At 47.7% G+C, this 22,378-nt stretch overlaps 1 protein-coding gene across 3 annotated transcripts in view; it reads right to left on the bottom strand.

The window, feature by feature from the left end:
• LOC129714753 (bridging integrator 2-like) overlaps window positions 1-22,378 on the bottom strand; it is a 76,163-nt gene that overhangs the window by 23,005 nt on the left and 30,780 nt on the right. For 2 of the 3 annotated variants that reach the window (XM_055664567.1, XM_055664568.1), the window contains exon 1: window positions 16,203-16,370. The exons of the other annotated variant lie outside the window; for it this stretch is intronic. In XM_055664567.1, the coding sequence (XP_055520542.1) occupies window positions 16,203-16,286 (84 nt within the window). In that variant the 5' untranslated portion in view covers window positions 16,287-16,370. Of the gene's footprint in view, window positions 1-16,202; window positions 16,371-22,378 lie in introns of those variants that run through there. 3 annotated transcript variants of the gene reach the window in all.

The raw sequence follows: 22,378 nt of genomic DNA, 5'->3' as shown, positions 1-22,378 counted from the left end.
GTGGGGAGAAGGCAGGAGAATGGGGTTAGGAGGGAAAGATAGATCAGCCATAGCACCACCCTCCACAGTACAGTACTCATCGAACACACTGCGTTGCAAAGCCTCATACGTCATAGGAGCAGAGTTGGGCCACATTCGGAGTATTGCGTGCAGTCCTAGCCTCCCCATTACAGGGAGGATGTGGAGGTGTTGAAGAGGATGCAGAGGAGGTTTATCAAAGGGGAGAGACACAAAAAGTTGGAGTAACTCAGCGGGACAGGCAGCGTCTCTGGAGAGAAGGAAGAGGTGACGTTTCGGGTCGAGACTCTTCTGCAGTGGAAAAGGGTGGCTGGGACTATCCCAGTGTTTGAGAGGCAGTTGGACGGGTGCATGGATAAATGAAATGAAATGATGAAATGATTGAAATGAAATGATTCAATTTATTGTCATTGTCAGTGTACAGTACAGAGACAACGAAATGCATTTTTAGCATCTCCCTTGAAAGGGAGACACAGGGCGTCGCGGTGTGCCCGCGCCTGCCGCCGTAACATTCCATTACAGGCAAAGGTGGGTGAAGTGTCTTGCCCAAGGACACAACGACAGTATGCACTCCAAGCGGGATTTGAACCGGCTACCTTCCGGTCGCCAGCCGAACTCTTAGCCCATTGTGCTATCTGTCGTCCTGGGGCGGGTTTGGAGGGATGTGGACTGGTGGGGCTAGTGTAGCTGGGACAAGTTGGACCGAGGGGCCTGTTTCCACACTGTATCACTCTATGACATTTACCCAAGGAGAGGTTGGACAGACTTGACAAATGAAACAATTTTGTGTCGTTATGAATCAAATACGTGGAAAAGCTTCCAGGAAAAGAAGGAACATTGGGGGGGGGGGGGGGGGGGGGGGGGGGGGGCCCTAGAACTGCGTGTGAGACAAATTATTGTAAGTTCCTGTACTCTTCTGGTGAACTGAACGATCAACTTAAGATAACCCCTTTCATTTTCCTCCCAGCAATTGTTTTGCGCCTTAGCCAGCTGATGAACTTTTACCCGGTAGAAATTGCAAAATAATGCAGGATAAATTGCAAGAAAATGCAGCGAATTGTAGACAGTTGCAGCCTGGACCATCACACAAACCAGCCTCCCTTCCATCGACTCCATCTACACCTCACGCTGCCTCGACAAGGCCAGCAGCATAATCAAGGACCAGTCTCACCCCCGGCCACTCCCTCTTCTCCCCTCTCCCATCGGGCAAGAGGTACAGAAGTGTGAAAATGTACGCCTCCAGATTCAGGGACTTTCTTTTCAGCTGTTATCAAGCAACTGAACCATCCCAGTGCCAACTAGAGTGTGGTCCTGACCTCCCAGCTACCTCTATCTTTGTGTTCCACTAAATGTTATTCCATTTATCCAGTCTCCGTACACTGTGGATGCTTTGATTGTAATTTTAGTTTCATTTAGATTAGAGATACAGTGCGGACACAGGCCCTTCGGCCCACTAAGTCCACGCCGACCAATGATCCCCGCACATTGGCACTATACTACACACTAGGGATAATTTACAGCTTTTACCCAAGCCAATTAACCTACAAACCTGTACGTCTTTGGAGTGTGGGAGGAAACTGGTGCACCTGGATAAAACCCACGCGGGTTATGATGAGAACGTACAAACTCCGTACAGACAGCGCCCGTAGTCAGGATGGAACCCGGGTCTCTGGCGCTGTGAGGCAGCAACTCTACCGCTGTGCCACCGTGCCACCCTTAGATCATGTGTAGTTACTGTGTGTATCGTCTTGTCCCTGGCTGGACAGCACACGACAAAAAAGCTTTTCACCACACCTCGGTACAGGTGGCAATAATAAACTGAACACAAATAACCAGCCGGCAAACTGCGAATCACAGAGCAAAATGAGGTGGCTTTCAGTTACAGGAAAAACCGCTGGCCTGAGTCACGGGAAGTCAGCTGTTCGTTGCTGAGTTTCCTGATGACCTGGATGCTCACTGATCAGAATGAAAACAAGCAGAAAGGGGAACAAGTTTCAGGAACAGGTCCATGGGGCGGGAGCGGGGCTATGAGTCCGAAGGCAGTGCTGATCACAACCACTTTTAGTTTAGAGATACTGCGCAGAAACAGGCCCTTCGGCCCACCGAGTCCGTGCCGACCAGCGATCCCCGCACACTATCACTATCCTACACACACTAGGGACAATTTACAATCCTTACCGAAGCTAATTAACCTATATACCTACACGTCATTGTAGTGTGGGAGGGAACTGGAGCGCCCGGAGAAAACCCACGCAGGTCACGGGGAGAACGTGCAAACTCCGTACGGACAGCACCTGCGGTCAGGATAGAACCCGGGTCTCTGGCACAGTGACCAGCAGTTGATCCACTAAGTTTCTCCTGCACTTTGTGCCTATCCTTATCTACCTGTGACGCTACTTTCAAGGAACTTATTTATTTCTTCTCAGTTCCCGAAACTCCTCCAGGGATACACTTGATCCCAGCTGCCTATTCCATGTCCCATGCATTCTTTTTCCTGACCAGAGCCTCAATTTCTCTCATCATCTAAGCTTCCTTACACCTATCTGCCTTTAATTTGAGAATCTGGTAAGTAATCTGAACAAAGTTATATAAATATGTAAATAAACCTCGATTATTAAAAAATGACCCATCACGATGGCGCAGCGGTAGAGATGCTGCCTCACAGCGCCGGGTTCGATCCCGACCACGGGTGCTGTCTGTACAGAGTTTGTACGTTCTCCCCGTGACCTGCGTGGGTTTTCTCCGAGATCTTCAGTTTCCTCTCACACTACAAAGACGTGCAGGTATGTAAGTTAATTGGCTTGGTGTAAATGTAAAATTGTTCCTAGTGTGTGTAGGGTAGTGTTAGTGTGCAGGGATCGCTGGTCGGTGCGGACTCGGTGGGCTGAAGGGCCTGTTTCCGCCCTGTATCGTAAACTGAGAGGGGACTGGGGCTGGAACTAAAGATATTCTAAGTTTTGTCGATGCTTCAGTGAAGATATTTTTAAAACAAAGGAAATGAAAGCAAAAAAAACAGGTTGGATACAAAATAAAGTTCCCTCTTCCCTGTCCTTTCACTAAGTTCCTCTCACGACACTAACAGCTCTTTGAGTGGCTGTGTCACATTGTACAGTATTGTTGCCAAGAGGTGCCTTCAGACATAACACAGGAACAGGCCATTCGGCCCGCAATGGCCATGCAGAACATGATGCCAAGACAAACCTTTATCTGCCTGCACGTGATCCATATCCCTCCATATCCATGTGCCCATGTACAAGTCTCTTAAATGCCACTATCGTATCTGCCACTACCACCACCACCACGGCAGCGCGTTTCAGGCACCCGCCACCCTCTGTGTAAAACCTTGCCTCAGACATCTCCTAAACCTTGACCCTCTCACCCGTGCCCTTGTGGCATCTTTGGTCTAGAGTCATACAGATACAGGAAACCAGCCCTTCTGCCCAACCTGCACATGCCGACCAAGATGCCCCATCTACACTAGACACACCTGCCCACATTTGACCCACATCCCACTAAGCCTTGCCTATCTATGTACCTGTCCAAATGCCTTTTAAGTGTTGTTATACTACCTGCCTCACATACCTTCTCTGGCAGCTCGTTCCATATATTCACCACCCTTTCCCCTCTCTTCTGAAACCCATGTCCTCTGGTTCCACTGCCGGTCCCCCTACTCTGAGTAAAAGACTCTGCATGTGCCCAATCTATTCCCCTCGTGATCTCTATGTTGGCCCCCCTCAGCCAAGGGATAAAGTCCCAGCCTGCCCAACCTCACCCTATAGCTGAGGCCCTCAAGTCCTGGCAACATCCTTGTAAATGTCCTCTGCACTCTTTCCAGCTTAACAACATCCTTGCAGAAACGAGAAACTGCAGATGCTGGTTAATACGTAAAAGGACACCAAGTGCTGGAGTAACTCAGCAGGTCAGGCAGCATCTCTGGGGAACATGGGTCGGTGACATTTCAGGTTCTTCTTCTGCTTCTTGCGTATAGCGTGCACAGCCTAAAGTTGTAGCACAACTTGCTCTGTTTGATCTTACTTGATTGTGCATGCCAGGTTGATTGCATTCGTCGAAACAGGGCGGATCACTTGAAGGTTGCAATCTCCCACCCACGTTTCAGGTTGAGATCCTTCTTCAGACTGAACATTAGCCACCCTTCCGGCACCTCACCCATGTCTGATGAAGATTCATGTATCTCAGCCAGGGCACTTGAATTTTTTTCTCTCCAGCTTCCTGCAGTGTCTTCAGATATATCTGATCAGGCCCAGAAGAGTTATCTACATTCATATGCCTTAGGACATTCAGCACCTCCTCAACTGTAATACGGACCATCCTCAAGTTAGAGCTCTAGGGGCTAGTGGAGTCAAGGGATATGGGGAGAAGGCAGGCACGGGTTATTGATTGGGGACGATCAGGCATGATCACAATGAATGGCGGTGCTGGCTCGAAGGGCCGATTGGCCTCCTCCTGCACCACCTACTTTCTATGTCTATGTCTATGTCAAGACATTTCCATGAACTGCCCCAAATTCTACACTCTTCATGTCTTTATCGACCGTAACAACAGAGGAGAAATATTCATCGAGGACTTTGACCATCTCCTGTGGTTCCACCCAGAGATGACCACTTTGGTTTATGAGGAGAGTTACTCTATATCTAGTCACCCTCTAGTACAGGTGTCATAGATTAATACAGTGTGGAAACAGGCCCTTCGGCCCAACTCGCCCACACCGGCCAACAATGTCCCAGCTACCCTAGTCCCACCTGCCTGCGCTTGGTCCATATCCCTCCAAACCTGTCCTATCCATGTACTTGTCCAACTGTTTCTTAAACGTTGGGATAGTCCCAGCCTCAACTACCTCCTCCGGCAGCTTGTTCCATACACCCACCACCCTTTGTGTGAAAAAGTTACCCCTCGGATTCCTATTAAATCTTTTCCCCTTCACCTTGAACCCATGTCCATTGGTTCTCGATTCCCCCACTCAGGAGCTGTAAAGGTTGTTTAGTTTGCGGACTTCCCACAAGCAACAATAAGAACCCTTGGTCATGGGCAGAGCTGGCAGATAAGGTCATAAGTGATAGGAACAGAATGAGGCCATGCGACCCATCAAGTCTACTCCGCCATTCAATCAAGGCTGATCTATCTCTCCCCCTGATCCCCATTCTCCTGCCTTCTCCCCATAACCCCTGACACCCATACTAATCAAGAATCTATCTATCTCTGCCTTAAAAAATATCCACTGACTTGGCCTCCACAGCCATCTGTAGCAATGAATTTCACAGATTTACCACCCTTCTGACTAAATAAATTTCTCATCAACTTTCTTTAATTCTGAGCTATGACTTCTGGTCCTAGACTCCCCAACGGGTGGAAACATCCTCTCCACATCCACTCTATCCAAGCCTTTCACTATTCTGTACGTTTCACTATTCGGTGAGTTTCAATGAGTTTCATCAGATAGCATTGATTTAGTGAGTGCACAGGGTCAGGGGTTGAAGAGAAGAAGCCCACCATCTTGAACCCAATCCCAATGTTTCCTTCACTTTGAAGACCAGTGTGTTGAGCTCAGTCAAAAGGCTCCATAGCATCCAGCAAACTAACAAGGCGGGGTTACTCAAAGTGCAAGAGTCCTGTTTAATGCTGAGAAAGCATCAAACGTTCTTAATAGCTTCTCCCTTTCAGTAGGTCGTTTGGATCCTTAACACTGAGCAACGTAATTTTCCACTCAGATATGAAAGCAATTAGCAAGTCTAAAGGTTGAGTACATAGGACTATAGACCTGTCATGCCAGCAATGAGACTTAGCACAGGTCTATAGGACAACCAACATGCCAATAAAATAAGGTGAAGCTTGCAAAGTCAACATGAAACCTGATGACTTCTCATGGGTTTTGTAAAGGCAATCAGGAAGGTTCTGCTCAACTTGGGAGAGTGTTGCGAGCTAATCTTGGAGCTCTCTGGTTGCCCGGTGAGGGAAACACCTTCAGTTGATCAACCACCCCAAATTTCAGTGATTGCGTCAGTTCAACCTACCTTCCAGACCTGGCACTGGACCCAACAAAGGCTACCTGGCTCGCTGTTCCAGAGCTAGCTGTGCTTCCAGCCAACCTGCTCCTGTGTACTACTGATCGATGTTCTACAGTATGTTCTAATTATCCAGCATTCAGCTGATAGCCTTCTCTGCCTTGGTCTTTCAAGAGCTCACTGAGATTCCCTCTCAGGTAGTGTTTTCCAAGTTGCCAACTCCCCTCTTTGGGAAGGTAGACCTTTCGGGTCAAGACCTTTCAAACTCATTGCCATGTTAACAGTGGCATGAGCTAAACATGTCCTTGCCTGCATCAAATATCGACCCGTCTTTACAGGAGGAACATATTTGACTGTACTGAAGTGACATTTTCATTTTTGAAATGAATTTCTACGTGGCAGACATTATTGGAATATAGTTTCCATTCCTAACACCTTCAAACCTCTATTGGGCTCTTGAACCAGTGCACCCAATGGTTAGATCTTCCCATAGTATTAGTTGAGGAATTGTTAGGCATTAGTTGAGGAATTCGGCCCATCGGCCGATGCTGGCTTACACCGAGGATAGACATGAAATGCTGGAGTAACTCAACGGGTCAACCAACATCTCTGGAGAGAAAGGAATAGGTAACATTTTGGGTCGCGGCCCTTCTTCAGACCCTTGAAGAAGGATCTGGACCCGAAATGTCACCTATCCCTGACCAGTTGAGTCACTCCAGCATTTTGTGTCTATCCTCGATATGAGGGAGTGACAGTCAGGGGGAAGTCAGCAGGAAATGGAGTTGGCGGTCTTTGCTTTGAAATTCTACCAGGTAGCAGGTAGTGCAAGGTGCTATGGATGAAACCTTGTTGAGACACCACCTTGGACCTTCTAGTTAGTACACATGCAGTCACCAATGGTGGAGGGAGTGAACGTTGAAGGTGCAGGAATTCATACCAGACAAGTAGCCTGGATGATCCTGTGCTTTGTAGATGTACCTAGGTGGATCCCTTGATCTGTCGTTGCTCAAAATGTTGAAGGAGCATCTCAGAGGCAACTCAGCTCTCCCGGCCTCGATGACTATGGCACACGAATGCTCAGTGCAAAACGAGAAGGAGCCCACAACATGTGGCCAAGCTTGAAAGGACTGCGAGAAGATTTACCAGGGTGTTGCCACGACTCGAGGGCCTGAGCTACAGGGAGAGGTTGAGCAGGCTGAGAGCAGGAGGATGAGGGGTGATCTTAGAGAGGTGTACAAAATCACGAGAGGAATAGATCGGGTAGACGCACAGTGTTTTGCACAGAGGAGGGGAATCGAGAACCAGAGAGCATAAGTTAAAAGTGAAGGGGGAAAGATTTAATAGGAATTCGAGGAATCCTGATACACCTTGCCCCACCTGCGGCAGAGATGCCATGTGACAATGCCAGCTGCCAGCTTTGCCCATTAATATATGTACTAAACGTTCAAGAAACAACGTAAGGTGTTTGGGGAAGAGGACAGTGCAGGAGTGGAGTGGAGTTCTCCATTGCCATTGCGCTAACACCTTACATTTTTTGCTGAACATTTAGCACATATATTGGGGTGGAAGATTGCAACCTTCACGTGGTCCGCCTTGTTTCGGCTAATGCAATCAACTCAACGTGCACAAACGGAAGATCAAATAGAACAAGTTGTCCAACAACTTTAGGCTGTGCACGCCACATGAAAGAAGAAGCAGCACATATATTAATGGGCAAAGCTGGCAGCTGGCATTGATTTAGTGAGGGCACAGGGTCAGAGGTTGAAGAGAAGAAGACCACCATCTTGCACCCAATCCCGTTGATTCCATCACTTTGCAGGCCAGTCTGTTGAGCTCAGTAGCTCCATAAAACGCTCCATAACACCCAGCAAATGAACTAGGCGGGGTTACTCAAAGTGCAAGAGTCCTGTTTAATGCTGAGAAAGCATAGAACGTTCTTAATAGCTTCTCCCTTTCACCAGGTCGTTTGGATCCATAACATCGAGCAAGGTAATTTTCCATTCAGATATGAAAGCAATTCAAAGGTCCAAAGGCTGAACTCAGAGGACTATAGACCTGTCATCACATTCCCCACAATGAGGCTTGGCACAGAAGGACTACAAGACAACCAACTCCAATAAATAAAGCCCTAGCTTCCTTCGAAGTATCTAAAGTGCAACTGTGACATTGGATTGACAACCCAACACGTTTGACGGCACTGGGACTGCACTCGCTGGAGTTTAGAAGAATGAGGGAGGACCTCATTGAAACTTACTGAATAGTGAAAGGCCCGGATAGAGTGGATGTGGAGAGGATGTTTCCATTAGTGGGAGAGTCTAGGACCAGAGGTTATCGTCTCAGAACTAAAGGACGTTCCTTTAGAAAGGAGATGAGAAGGAATTTCTTTAGTCATAGGGTGGTGAATCTGTGGAATTCATTGCCACAGACGGCTGTGGAGGCCAAGTCAATGGATAGTTTTAAGGTGGAGATTGATTGATTCTTGATTTGTACAGATGTCGGTTATGGGGAGAAGGCAGGAGAATGGGGGAGATCGATCAGCCATGATTGAATGGCGGAGTGGACGATGGTTGAATGGCCTGATTCTGCTCCTATCACTTATGAACTTTAGTACTTGTAATAAACTATGAGTAGCTCCTCCCTCACACCTTTGTGGTTGCCTTTACCCAACAGTAACACTGAGACATCTGATTTCAGCTTCTCTCTCTGAAACTGCTGACTGAATTCTAGCATATTATGATCACTGCCTCCTAGGGATTCCTTCACCGGAAGCTTCCTATTGCAATCTCCAGTGCATTACACAACAGCAACTCCAGAATTACCTTTTCCCTCATGGGCTCGACCATGAGCTGCTCTAAGAAGCCATCTCGAGGGCCTTCTTATTCCTTCTCTTGGGATCCAGTACCAATCTGACATTCACAGTCTGCCTTCATATTGAAATCCCCCATGACCATAATCTACTGTATCCGCTGTTCAAGATGTGGACTCTTATACATCGGCGGCCGAGACCAAACGCAGACTGGGCGATCGTTCCGCGGGACACCTTCGCTCAGCCCACCTGAACCAACCTGATCGCCCGGTTGCCAAACACTTTAATTCTCCTTCCCATTCCCACACTGACCTTTCTGTCCTGGGTCTCCTCCATTGTCAGAGTGAGGCTAAACGCAAATTGGAGGAACAGCATCTCATATTTCGCTTGGGCAGCTTACACCCCAGTGGTATGAATGTTGATTTCTCTCACTTCAGGTAGCCCCGGCATTCCCTCTCTCTCTCTATCCCTCCCCCCCCAAGTTGCACCAGCTTCTCGTTCTCACCCAGCAAACAGCTAACAACGGCCTGTTTCCTTCATCACCGTTACTTTCTTGCATATCTTTCATTCATTGTTCTTTATCTGTCCACATCACCGTCCATATCTCTTGTTTCCCTTATCCCTAACCAGTCTGAAGAAGGGTCTCGACCCGAAACATCACCCATTCCTTCTCTCCAGAGATGCTGCCTGTCCCGCTGAGTTACTCCAGCTTTTTGTGTCTATCTTCATTTTAAACCAGCATCTGCAGTTCCTTCTTACCACAAAAACATTGCGTTTCTTCCAAGCATTTTCTATCTCCTGATGCAGTTTGTACACTACATCCTGGCTACTATCTGAGGCCTGTATATAACTCCCATCAGGGTCTTTTAACCCTTGCAGTTTCTCAACTCTACCCACAAGGATTCTACATCTTCTGATCCTATGTCACCCCTCAATAAGGATTGCATTTCATTGCTTACCAACAAATCCACGCCACCCACCCCCTCTGAAGGGCTATGGATCACATGTAGTCAGTTGAGACTTGGCCTTGGCATCTTGTTTGGCACAGATATTGTCGGCTGACAGACTTGTTCCTATGCTGTACTGTTCTATGTCCCTCCAATGTCCATTAGTTCATAGGTTCTAGGGGCAGGATTAGGCCATTCGGCCCATCAACTCTACTGCGCCATTCAATCATGGCTGATCTATCTCTTCCTCCTAACCCCATTATCCTGTCTTCTCCCCATAACTCCCCATAGCACTAATCAAGAATCTATGTATCTCTGCCTTAAAGATATCCATTGACTTGGCCTCCACACCCGTCTGTGGCAAAGAATTCCACAGATTCACCACCTTCTGAGTAAAGAAATTAAAGTTGATTGGAAGGGGACCCTAGTAGGAGCAGCAATGGCAGGAGTTTCTGGGAGTAATTTGGAAGACGCAGGATCTTTTCATCCCAAAGAGGAAGAAACACACGAAGAGGAGAATGAGGTGACCATGGCTGACGAGGGAAGTCAAAGACAGAATAAAAGCAAAAGAGAAAACATATAATACGGGGTCGGAGCGTGGGAGGAAACTGGAGCACCCGAAGAAAACCCATGCGGTCACAGGGAGAACGTACAAACTCCGTACAGACAGCACCCGTAATCGGGATGGAACCTGGGTCTCTGCCGCTGTAAGGCAGCAACTCTACCGCTGCGCCACCGTGCCGCCCCCTGCGTTCATTTCGAGAGGACTAAAATAGAAAGGCAACGATACAAAGCTAAGGCTTTATAAGGCGCTGGTCAGACCGCATTTGCAGTATTGTGAGCCGTTTTGGGCACCACATCTGAGGAAGGATGTGCTGATGTTGGAGAGGGTCCAGAGGAGGTTTACGAGAATGATCTCAGGGATGACTGGGTTTAACGTATGAGGAGCATCTGAAGGCTCTGGGCCTGTACTCGCTGGAGTTCAGAAGGATGAGGAGAGGATCTCATTGAATCCTACTGGATAATGAACTTGTGCCCCCTGTTTCATGCTTGTGACTCTGCCATTAGACTTTACAGATGCAATTTCTGCAGAGGACAGGAATGGGTGGGGATATTTACACCACCAGTCTTGGCAGGGTTTGGTTCACACATCTTCACGGTCACACCTTCCAATTTTCAACTGAAATATAATGTGTGCTGATTGAGAGATAATTTAATGAACTAGAATCTGCAACTATTAAAACCCAAAGCATGTCAGTCGGAGACATTTTGTGAACCACGGGAATGATGGATTGTGTACTTGATGGCAGAAAGAAAATGGTGACAGGACCACTTCATCGGTCTCTCCCCGTGTCTGGAGAAGTGCGTTTAGTTTATTGTCACGTCTACCGAGGCACAGTGAAAAGCTTTTTTGTTGTGTGCCAAGCAGTAAGTGGAAAGACATTACAAGATGACAAACCCGTCACTTTAAACCTATGTCCCCTGGTTCTCTATTTCCCTACCCTGGGTAAAATAACCTGTGCTTTTATGCACAGCATCTCTTGCCCAGAGTAGGTGAATGGAGGACCAGAGGACATAGGTTTAAGGTGAAGGGGGAAAGATTTAAGGGGTAACCTTTTCATACAAAGGGCGGTGGATGTATGGAACAAGTTGCCAGAGCAGGTGGTTGAGGCAGGGACTATTGCAACGTTTGAGGAACAGTTGGACAGGTACATGGATAGGGCAGGTTTGGAGGGATATGAGCCAAACACTGGCAGGTGGGACTAGTGTAGATGGGGCATGTTGGCCGGTGTGGGCAGGTTGAGCTGAAGGACCTGTTTCCACGCTGTATCACTCTTTGACTCTAAACATTTAGACAGGTACATGGATTGGGCAGGCACACAAAAATGCTGGAGAAACTCAGCGGGTGCAGCACAGAGAGTGGTGAGTCTCTGGAACTCTCTGCCGCAGAGGGTAGTCGAGGCCAGTTCATTGGCTATATTTAAGAGGGAGTTAGATGTGGCCCTTGTGGCTAAGGGGATCAGAGAGGGTATGGAGAGAAGGCAGGTACGGGATACTGAGTTGGAAGATCAGCCATGATCATATTGAATGGCGGTGCAGGCTCGAAGGGCCGAATGGCCTACTCCTGCACCTAATTTCTATGTTTCTATGTTTCTATCTATGGAGCAAAGGAAATAGGCAACGTTTCGGGCTGAAACCCTTCTTCAGACTGATGGGGGGGGGGGGGGGGGGGGGGGTGGGGAGAAGAAAGGAAAACGGAGGAGGAGCCCGAGGGCTGAGGGATGGGAGGAGACAGCCCGAGGGCTGAGGAAGGGGAGGAGACAGCAAGGGCTAACAAAATTGGGAGAATTCAATGTTCATGCCCCCAGGATGCAGACTCCCCAAGGTGCTATTCCTCCAATTTCCGGTGTTGCTCGCTCTGGCCATGGAGGGGACCCAGGACAGAGAGGTCGGATACGGAGTGGGAGGGGGAGTTGAAGTGCTGAGCCACCGGGAGGTCAGGTTGGTTATTGCGGACCAAGCGGAGGTGTTCGGTGAAATGATCGCCAAGCCTCCACTTGGTTTGGAGGGATATGGGCCAAATGTGGGCAGGTGGGACTAATGTAGATGGGACATGTTGGTTGGCATAGGCAAGTTGAGCTGAAGAACCTTTTTCCACGCTGTATGTCTCTATGCCGCACTGACCCTTGTACCCTCACCTCCTTGGCTACAAGGGGTGAAGAAAGGCATGCGCTCCTGAACAGGGAAGCTATGTAGATAACAACAACAGTTAGAGGATAAAAAGGAACAGACTTTATTGATCGACAATAACCCTGCACTACACATTAATGAACTTCATATTAATTATCTGTGACCAAGATAATTGCTGAGCAACGGAAAATAAAGCCCAAATATGGACCAATCCGTAATAAATAACTGGGCCAATTTATTAGAGAATAATTTCATCACCGAGTGAAGGAGCAATAAAAAGATTGACATGTGCATATATAGGTCAAGATCAATGAAGTCAAAATTATCAATTAACAAGGCGGCTGAAAGAGAGCAGACAATAATTGCAGCAAATAATTGTACTGAAGCTGCAGCGAGATTTAACCTCCACACATTAGCAGTACACAGGCTGGGCTGCAGGTAAGTTCATGTCACGATATTGTCCTCATGTCTGTTAACATTGCAAAGTGTGTCTGCGCTACTGGGCACTGCCCATTGGAAGTGCACTGCCTGTGGGTACTGTCTACTTTGCACTGCCCACTGGAGATGCACTGTTTGTGGGCATTGTCTAGCGGGTACTACACATTGGAGGTGTATTGTCTGTGGAGCACCTTCTGTGGTCACTGTCCACTGGAGATGCACTGTCTGTGGGGCACTGCCCACTGGAGGTGCAATCGCTTAACATTAATGTGTAGAATCATCAAGGAAATGTGGAAGGAAAATGGCACCCTGTTCTATATTAGAAGAGGATTTGAGTGTACGAGTAGCAATGCGTTGCTCCAAGTAGACAGGGCCCTAGTGAGAGCACATACTGAGTACAGATCCTGTCTCCTTACCTATGGAAGGATATATTTGTGATAGAGGGCATGCAGCAAAGGTTCACCAGATTAGTTCTTGTGTTTGTGGATGAACAATGTTTGCAGATGACAATGGCATGGAGGGCAGCACAGTGGCGCAGCAGTAGAGTTGCTGCCTTACAGCACTTAGACCCGGGTTCGATCCCGACCACGGGTGCTGTCTGTAAGGAGTTTGTACATTCTCCTCGTGACCGCGTGGGTTTTCTCCAGGAGCTCCGGTTACCTCCCACTCTCCAAAGACATGCAGGTTTGTAATTGGCTTGGTATGAATTGTAAATTGTCCCCAGTGTGTGTAGGGTAGTGTTGGTGTGCGGGGATCGCTGGTCGGCGTGGACTCGGTGGGCTGAAAGGCCTGTTCCCGTGTTGTATCTCTAAACTAAAATAAGTCAATTTGGTAGCATAGGTCTGCTGGTAAGATGGATAGGTGCAGATGAGATTCAATACTGGCTGGACAACTAATACGGCTGGCTCATATACAGTGAATGGTAGGGCTCTAGGGGGTAGTGGAGAATGGTGCACCTCCAATTTGACGTGCAACTCCATGGATCAGTTTCAACAGCCCTGTCCCACTGTACGAGATAATTCAAGAGCTCTCCCGAGTTTAAAAAAAATCAAACTCGTGGTAAGCACGTCGAATGTACGTAGCGAGTACGTCAGAGCTCGGGACGTCTCTTAGCGGCTCGTAACGCTAACGGCAGGTACTCGGGAAACACGGTAAGCTCGTGAAGGCTCGTGAAGATTTTTCAACATGTTGAAAAATGTCCACGGGAGCCCCGAGTACCTATGAGCGGCCATTACCGTAATTCTCCGAGTTTGAATCGGGGGAAACTCGGGAGAACTCTTGAATTAGCTCGTACAGAGGGACAGCCCCTTTACCGTATCAGTTTAGTTGATTGTCACGTGTACCGAGGTACAGTGAAAACCTTCTGTAGTGTGCTTTACAGCCAGCGGAGAGACTATACATGATTACAATTGGGTCGTCCACGGTGTACAGATACATGATAAGGGAATAACGTTTAGTGCAAGGTAAAGCCAGCAAAGTCCGATCAAAGATAGTCCGAGGGTCTCCAAAAAGAGGTAGATAGTAGTTCAGCACTGCTCTCTGGTTGTGGTAGGATGATTCAGTTGCCTGATAACAGCTGGGAAGAAACTGTCCCTGAATCTGGAGGTGTGCGTTTTCACACTTCTACCTTTTGCCTGCTGGGAGAGCCATTTACACTGTATAGATATACATGATAAGGGATCTATGCATGATCCCTGAAGGAGGCAGCACAAGTCGACAAGTTATTGAAGAAGGCGTAGGGGAATATGTGCTTTCCTTTGCCAGGGCTTGCTGTATGAGAGCGGGAAGGTTATGGTACAACTTTATACAACGTTGGTTAGGTCATGGCTGAAGTACTGTGTGCTGTTCTGGTCACCACACAAGCTCACAAGTCATAGGAGTAGAATTAGGCCATTCAGCCCATCGAGTCTACTCCACCATTCAATCATGGCTGATCTCTGCCTCCCAATTCCCATTTTCCTGCCTTCACCCCAGAACCTCTGACACCTGCTCTCATCAAGAATTTGTCTATCTCTGCCAAAAATATCCACTGACTTGGCCTCCACAGCTCTCTGTGGCAATGAGTTCCACAGATTCACTACCCTCCTCCTCAGCTCTTTCCTGAAAGAACACCCTTGCCTCTGGCGCTGTGAAACAGTAACTCTACAGCTGTGTCACCCGTTCTTTGCACCACTGCGATCAGAAGTAACGTCGAGCACCCTGCACCTAGCTGGGTGGGAAGCAAAGCGGACGGCAGCCAACAAACATCCGGCGACTGCTCTGACCACAAGACGCACCCACTTCTCCTGCGAGCCTTTGCCTGGTCTCGTAACCCTCCCTTAGCGGGGAGCGTTCACCGTGCAGAGCGCAGCCTTTCAAACCCAAACACGTCCTGCTCCGCGTGCGACCGGAGCCCGTGACCGCTTTTGCCAGCGCCAGAAAGCCGCGTTATAAAAATAATTTTTCTTTTGACCAGAAGCTGACTGAGAGACCCGCATCGGAAAACCCAACTGCGGCAACCCCAAAATAATAAACCCTCTTCCGAAACAAATACATGCTGGCTTCACTCCAGAACAAATCAATGAGGTTATTTGTCTTGCACCGCAGTTTAGACGCAGTTTTAACACCGCAGATTGGTCATTGTTAGCCTAAGACAGACACAAACAGCTGGAGTAACTCAGTGGGTCATAGAAACATAGAAAATAGGTGCAGGAGTAGGCCATTCGTCACTTCGAGCCTGCACCGCCATTCAATATGATCATGGCTGATCACCCAACTCAGTATCCCGTACCTGCCTTCTCTCCATACCCCCTGATCCCTTTAGCCACAAGGGCCACATCTAACTCCCTCTTAAATATAGCCAATGAACTGGCCTCAACTACCTTCTGCGGGAGAGAATTCCAGAGATTCACCACTCTCTGCCTGAAAAAAGTTTTCCTCGGTCCTAAAAGATTTCCCCCTGATCCTTAAACTGTGACCCCTTGTTCTGGGTCAGGCAACATCTCTGGAGAGAAGGAATGGGTGAGGTTTCGGGTCGAGACCCTTCTTCAGACTGTCAACCTGCTGAGTTCTCCTCAAGGTCTGAGCAGATGAAGTCCACTGCACTGAATGTGCTAGCAAACAGGGGGTGGGGGGGGGGGGAATTAAATGGGGTAACGGGTAAAGGATCTAGAGCACGACAAACATCCAGGCAACGACTCTCGGAGTTGGAACCTTCCACAGAGGTTCAGACCCAGCAAAGAGCAACGCGTTTTAAAAGGCTTAAACGTTCTCACTTTGAATGTCAGGAAAAGGGTTTGTTACCATTTCTTGGGCTCTCATGAACCTCTTCTGCATATGCTTGGCAAACAGGCCGGCTCCTCCGGGTTTGCTTGGAGCTTCTGCCATGGTAGCTACGTTGCTCCAAGTCTGTGGCTTGAGTCAGGTTGCCCCTGCTTTAGTTCCAGCACTTGAGGAAGTGAGATATGTTAAATACCCGTCGTGCTCGGCATCCGTTTCAGATCTAAGATAATAACTGGTGAAGAAATGTGTCTTTTTTTTCCTCTTTCCTGCAGTGGGGCAATATACCGACTGAGCATGGAAACAGGCCCTTCAGCCCACGGAATCTGTGCTGACCAACCGCCCATTGTCGGTAGTCTGACACTAATCCTTTTTTATTCCACATTCCCAACACCAACAAACACTAAAAGTACACTTCTTCTTCTTATCGAGTCCACACACAAGATTAGAAATTGTTCAGCCAGAGCTGAACACACTGCTCAGCATCTGCAGACAATGGCGTCTTGTGCTTCTTGTGTGTGGTGGTGGAAAGATGGGTGGAACATTCTTTCTTTGACCCCAAAAGTACACAAAAACATACAAGTAAAAACAGACTAAAAATAACAATACAGGAAGGGAATGAGACAGACTGTTGGCAAAGCTGCTATGTTCATAAGATATAGGAGCAGAATTAGGCCATTCAGCCCATCAAATCTACTCCGCCATTCGACCATGGCTGACCTATCTTTCCCTCTCAACCCCATTCTCTTGCCTTCTCCCCATAAACCTGACACCTGTACTAATACTAGACTTTAGAGATACAGCGCAGAACAGGCTCTTCTGCCCACCGAGTCCATGTCGGCCAGCGATCACCTCGTACACTAGCACTGGTCCTATAATAAATTGTCTCTAGTGTGTAGGATAGTGTTTGTGTATGGGGTGATCGCTGGTCGGAGTGGACTCGATGGGCTGCAGGGCCTGTTTCCACACTGTATCTGTAAAGTCGAAAGACTTTGGGATCGAACCCGGGTCTCTGGCGCTGTTAAGGCAGCAACTCTACCGCTGGGCCACCCCTAACTGTTCCAGTCTGAAGAAGGATACCAACCATAAATGTCACCTATTCATGCCATAGGAGATGCTGCCTGACTCGGTGAGTTACTCCGGCACTTTATTTTCTACGCAAGATTCCAGCATCTGCATTCTCGTTCCTCGTATCTCTATTTTAAAATGTCCTCATTTTGAGGAAGGAATTGATGTTTGGTTCAGATTTTTTTTTTTTAAGCTAAAAATGTTGCTAATTTTATTATTTTTTTGTCGCTAATTTTGATTTCCACAAATAACACTCAAATAAGTTTCAGTTCTCTGCTGTGCTGGCTTGCCAGCAGATTTAGTTTAGACAGTTAGCAATTTCTCATAAACCTCAGAACTATTCATCAGCCAAAGCTTCTGGGAGGCACAAGTGTTCTGCTGATCATTGTACACCAACCTTGCTTGCCGAAGTCAGGTCTTTAGACTTTAGAGATACAGTGCAGAAACAGGCCCTTCAGCCCACCGAGTCCGTGCCGACCAGCGATCACCCCATACACTAGCACTATCCTACACGCTAGGGACAATTTACATTGTTACCGAAGCCAATTAACCTACAAACTAGCAACGCCTTTGGAGTGTGGGAGGAAACCGGAGCAGCTGGAGAAAATCCCAGAAAAAACCCACACAGTCACAGGGAGATCGTACAAACTCCGTAAGGACAGCACCAGTGCGGCACGGTGGCACAGCGGTAGAGTTGCTGCCGTTCAGCGTCAGTGATTCGCGTTTGATCCTGACCACGGGTGCTGTCTGCACGAAGTTTGTACGTTCTCCCCGTGACCTGCGTGGGTTTTCACCGGGAGCTCCTGTTTCCATCCACACTCCAAAGATGAGCAGGGTTGAGGTTAATTTCCTAGTGTGTGTAGGATAATGTTAGTGTATGGGGATCGCTGGTCAGCGCGTAATCAGTGGGTCGAAGGGTCTGTATCTCTAAATTAAATTAAACTAAAAGACGATTTGTTAGTCCATTGAGGGTTGTGCATTGAGGGAGGTCTTTGACGTGGAGTTCTGCAGGGATCTGTGCTGGGACCTCTGTTGTTTGTCATATATTCATATACATATATCAGTGTGTGTGTGTACATATGTAGATCAGCTACAGACATACAGTAGATGCAGACAAGGAAATGGAGTTTAATCTGAGTGTAAGGTGTTGCACTAACCCAAAACGTCACCTATCCATGTTCTCCACAGATGCTGCCTGACACGCTGAGTTACTCCAGCACTCTGTGAAACGTCACCTATCCATGTTCTCCACAGATGCTGCCTGACACGCTGAGTTACTCCAGCACTCTGTGAAACGTCACCTATCCATGTTCTCCACAGATGCTGCCTGACCCGCTGAGTTACTCCAGCACTCTGTGAAACGTCACCTATCCAAGTTCTCCACAGATGCTGCCTGACCTGTTGAGTTACTCCAGCACTTTGTGAAACGTCACCTATCCATGTTCTCCACAGATGCAGCCTGACCCGCTGAGTTACTCCAGCACTCTGTGAAACGTCACCTATCCATGTTCTCCACAGATGCTGCCTGACCTGCTGAGTTACTCCAGCACACTGTGAAACGTCACCTATCCATGTTCTCCACAGATGCTGCCTGACCCGCTGAGTTACTCCAGCACTCTGTGAAACGTCAACTATCCATGTTCTCCACAGATGCTGCCTGACCCGCTGAGTTACTCCGGCATTCTGTGAAACGTCACCTATCCATGTTCTCCACAGATGCTGCCTGACCCGCTGAGCTACTCCAGCACTTTGTCTTTTTTTGTAAACCAATATCTGCAGTTCCGTGTATCTCCTTCAAACCTATGCAGTTGTGATCACATGAGAGACAATGAAGGCTAGATCTTTATTCATGATTCAATTATAACCCATAAACAACAAGGCCGTATTCATCACACTTTAATATTATCGGTGATTCACCCAGTTTGCTGTAGTTCTGCTTACTGTCAGTAGGAGGCAGCAATGCACCAAGCCAAGCAATTTAAATAAGATGCAAACACAAAGCGCTGGAGGAAGTCAGCGGGTCAGGCTGCATCGTTTCGGGACAGGGATTCTTCTTCAATCTGATCTCCGGTCTCAACCTAAAACATAGACTGTCCATTTCCCTCCACAGATGCTGCCTGACCCGCTGAGTTCCTTCAGCACTTGGTGTTTTACTCAAGATTCCAGCATCTACAAACACTAGTGACTCCAATGTAAACAAGATGGTTCTTCATTGGCATAGAAAATACTCCTGGGCGGCAGAGTAAATGATATTGGTTTTTGTTTTTGAGAATGAAAGTTTAAAAATAATCACATCTGTTGCATTATGACTTTTCTCATCATTCCATTTTAATCTCAGCAGATAAGCTTGCTACTGATCTACTTTAAAAAAAACAACATAGATTTGGTCGTAACTTCGGCACTCGTTAAAAGTGAGAGCAAAGTGGACAACAAAATAATAAAACCAATGGTAGAGTACAGGAGACACAGACATGGAAATAGACCCTTTGGCCCATCTTATCTTTTTTTAAATGTCATTCTATTTATTTATTTATTTATTTATTTATTTATTTATTTATTTTATGGATGTACAGAAACTTATTATTTCTTCGATGTAAAGCACTTTGGTTTCAACGCGAGTTGATTTAAACGTGCTATATAAATAAAACTTACTTACTTACTTTTCCTGTTGAACCCATTTACACTAATCCCGTTTATCCACATTGGGTCCAGACCTCCCAGCCTTGATACCATAAACCGTACAATTACCAGTACACGCATCGTAAACATTGTGCAAGTCTTCACCGTCCCCTTAGGCAGTGCCTTCCATAGTCCTGTTCTCTTCGAACCACCCTCTCACCTTAAACTTGTGCCCCCTTCTCTTAAGCACCCCGTGAATTTACACAGTGGTAAAAAATGTCTACTCTCCACCTTATCTGTGCCCTCATACATTTGTCTACCTCTATCAAGTCCTCGCTCAGGTTAGCCAAACTTGGATTATTTTCTCTGGAGTGTTGGAGGTTGAAGGGAGACCTGATAGAAGTTTATAAAATTACGAGGGGCATAGATACGGTAGGCAGTCAGAACCTTTTTCCCCAAGGTGGAAATATCAAAGACTACAGAGCATATCTTTAGGGTGAGAGGGGCAAAGTTTAAAGGAGGTGTGCGGGGAAAGTTTTTGACACAGAAGGTGGCGATTGCCTGCAACGCGCTGCCGAGAGTCAGTGGTGGAGGCAGATACAATAGAGGTTCAACCAGACCCAGTAACAGGTTTTTAGATAGGCACATGGATACACATGGAATACAGGGATATGGATCACGTGCAGGCACGTGGATATGGATATGAATCAGATAGTACCCTAGCTGATGGAAGGAATCTGGACATGTGCGTTTTCACACTTCTGTACCGATGGGAGAGGGGAGAAGAGGGGTTGGTCGGGGTGAGACTGGTCCTTGACTATGCTGCTGGCCTTGCAGCATAATCTATCCCTGCTTCTTATGTTCTAACTGATATACATCTCTGAACACTCCTCTTGAATTGCCCAGCAAGTCACTCAACTGAAGAGCAACTGGTGATTGGCAATAAATGCTGGGCCATCCACTGCTGCCCAAACCCTAAAACAAATAAATAACATCACAGAACGTCTCCTGATCTGTGAACTGGAGGAACATGCGCTCCTAGACTGCGGCTCATACTTTGCTAAAAACAGACTCATTAAACATTAACCAATTAACAGCATATTTACAAACCATACCATTCAAAAGGTACAAACCTTCAAAGGTACTTGGCCTGTGCCTACCCTCAATGTTAAACCAACCCTGAAAACACACAAACACTCTTAGAAATGTGGCCTGACCCCACACGGCGCCAAGCCGTCCACCTTCTGCGCTCACTGGCTGTGTTGAGTCGCTCACGGAGGTAAGGCGAGGCAGGTAACGTGCAGACGGCACACTCACCTTGAGACTTGGGCAGTGGTGAGGACGCGCAGCTCCAGCAGGCAGGTGCTTTCCCCTTTCACCTCCGCCCCGCCACACAGAGTGAGCCCTCTCCCCACTGCCCCTCGCCTCGCTCACTTGACCAGCTGAATGAACATTTCTGCTTCTGGCAGTTAGAAGATAGATGCAAAATGCTGGAGTAACTCAACAGGACAGGCAGCGTCTCTGGAGAGAAGGAACGGGTGACGTTTCGTGTCTAGACCCTTCCTCATAAGAACGATCTTGACCTGAAACATCAGTAATTTCTTCAGAAAAAGGGTCTCGACCCGAAACGTCACCCATTCCTTCTCTCCATGCCCCATGCAGTTTTGGTGTCCTAATTTGAGGAAGGACATTCTTGCTATTGAGGGTGCAGCGTAGGTTTACAAGGTTAATTCCCGGGATGGCAGGACTGTCATATGCTGAGAGAATGGAGCAGCTGGGCTTGTACACTCTGGAGTTTAGATGGATGCTGCAGGATACTATACCAATGGATTAGCTCTGAAATGTCTTTCGAACCAATTGAGCAAGAAATGTTTTAGATTTTAGAGATACAGTGTAGAAACAGGCCCTTTGGCCCACCGAGTCCGTGCCGTCCAGCGACCACCCCGTACACTAGCACTATCCTACACACACTAGGATCAATTTACAATTTTACCGAGGCCAATTAAGCTACAAACCTGTACTTCTTTGCAGTGTGGGAAGAAACCGGAGCACCCGGGGAAAACCCACGCCAGTCACAGGGGGAGACGTACAAACCCCTAGTTTGGTTCGCTGCAGATACGGTGGTCCAACCGTGGTGGACCAGTTGGTGCTGGAGATGTTGGCACTGGAGGTTTTGCTTCCGTGCCTTGGACATCCCTGCGTTGTTTAGAGTCTGGGAAAACAAAAGCATGGCGCTGACAAAGGATGGGAAAGGCCCCATGTGGAGAAAAGGGGGGATTAAAGCGCACCTTGCCATGCCATGCAAAGTGCATTTGAGTTCCAGTCAGCCCTGGCACGGTGCCACCGTACCTAACATGTTTCCTGTACTTTCCAGTGATTTATTCAAAGCACTGTGTTCCCACAGGTTGTCAGAGTGTCAAGGTCAGGTACAGGAGGCCAGCTAATGGGCCCGGCGCAAACATTGGGTAGTGTAGGCACTTGATCCCTCCTCCCCTCTCCCCACCCAAAGTTAT

The sequence above is a fragment of the Leucoraja erinacea genome, chromosome 40, assembly GCF_028641065.1.
Source record: "Leucoraja erinacea ecotype New England chromosome 40, Leri_hhj_1, whole genome shotgun sequence".
Lineage (NCBI taxonomy): Eukaryota > Metazoa > Chordata > Chondrichthyes > Rajiformes > Rajidae > Leucoraja > Leucoraja erinaceus.
The sequence above is the reverse complement of the archived record's forward strand: the minus strand, read 5'-3'. Positions and strand labels throughout refer to the sequence as shown.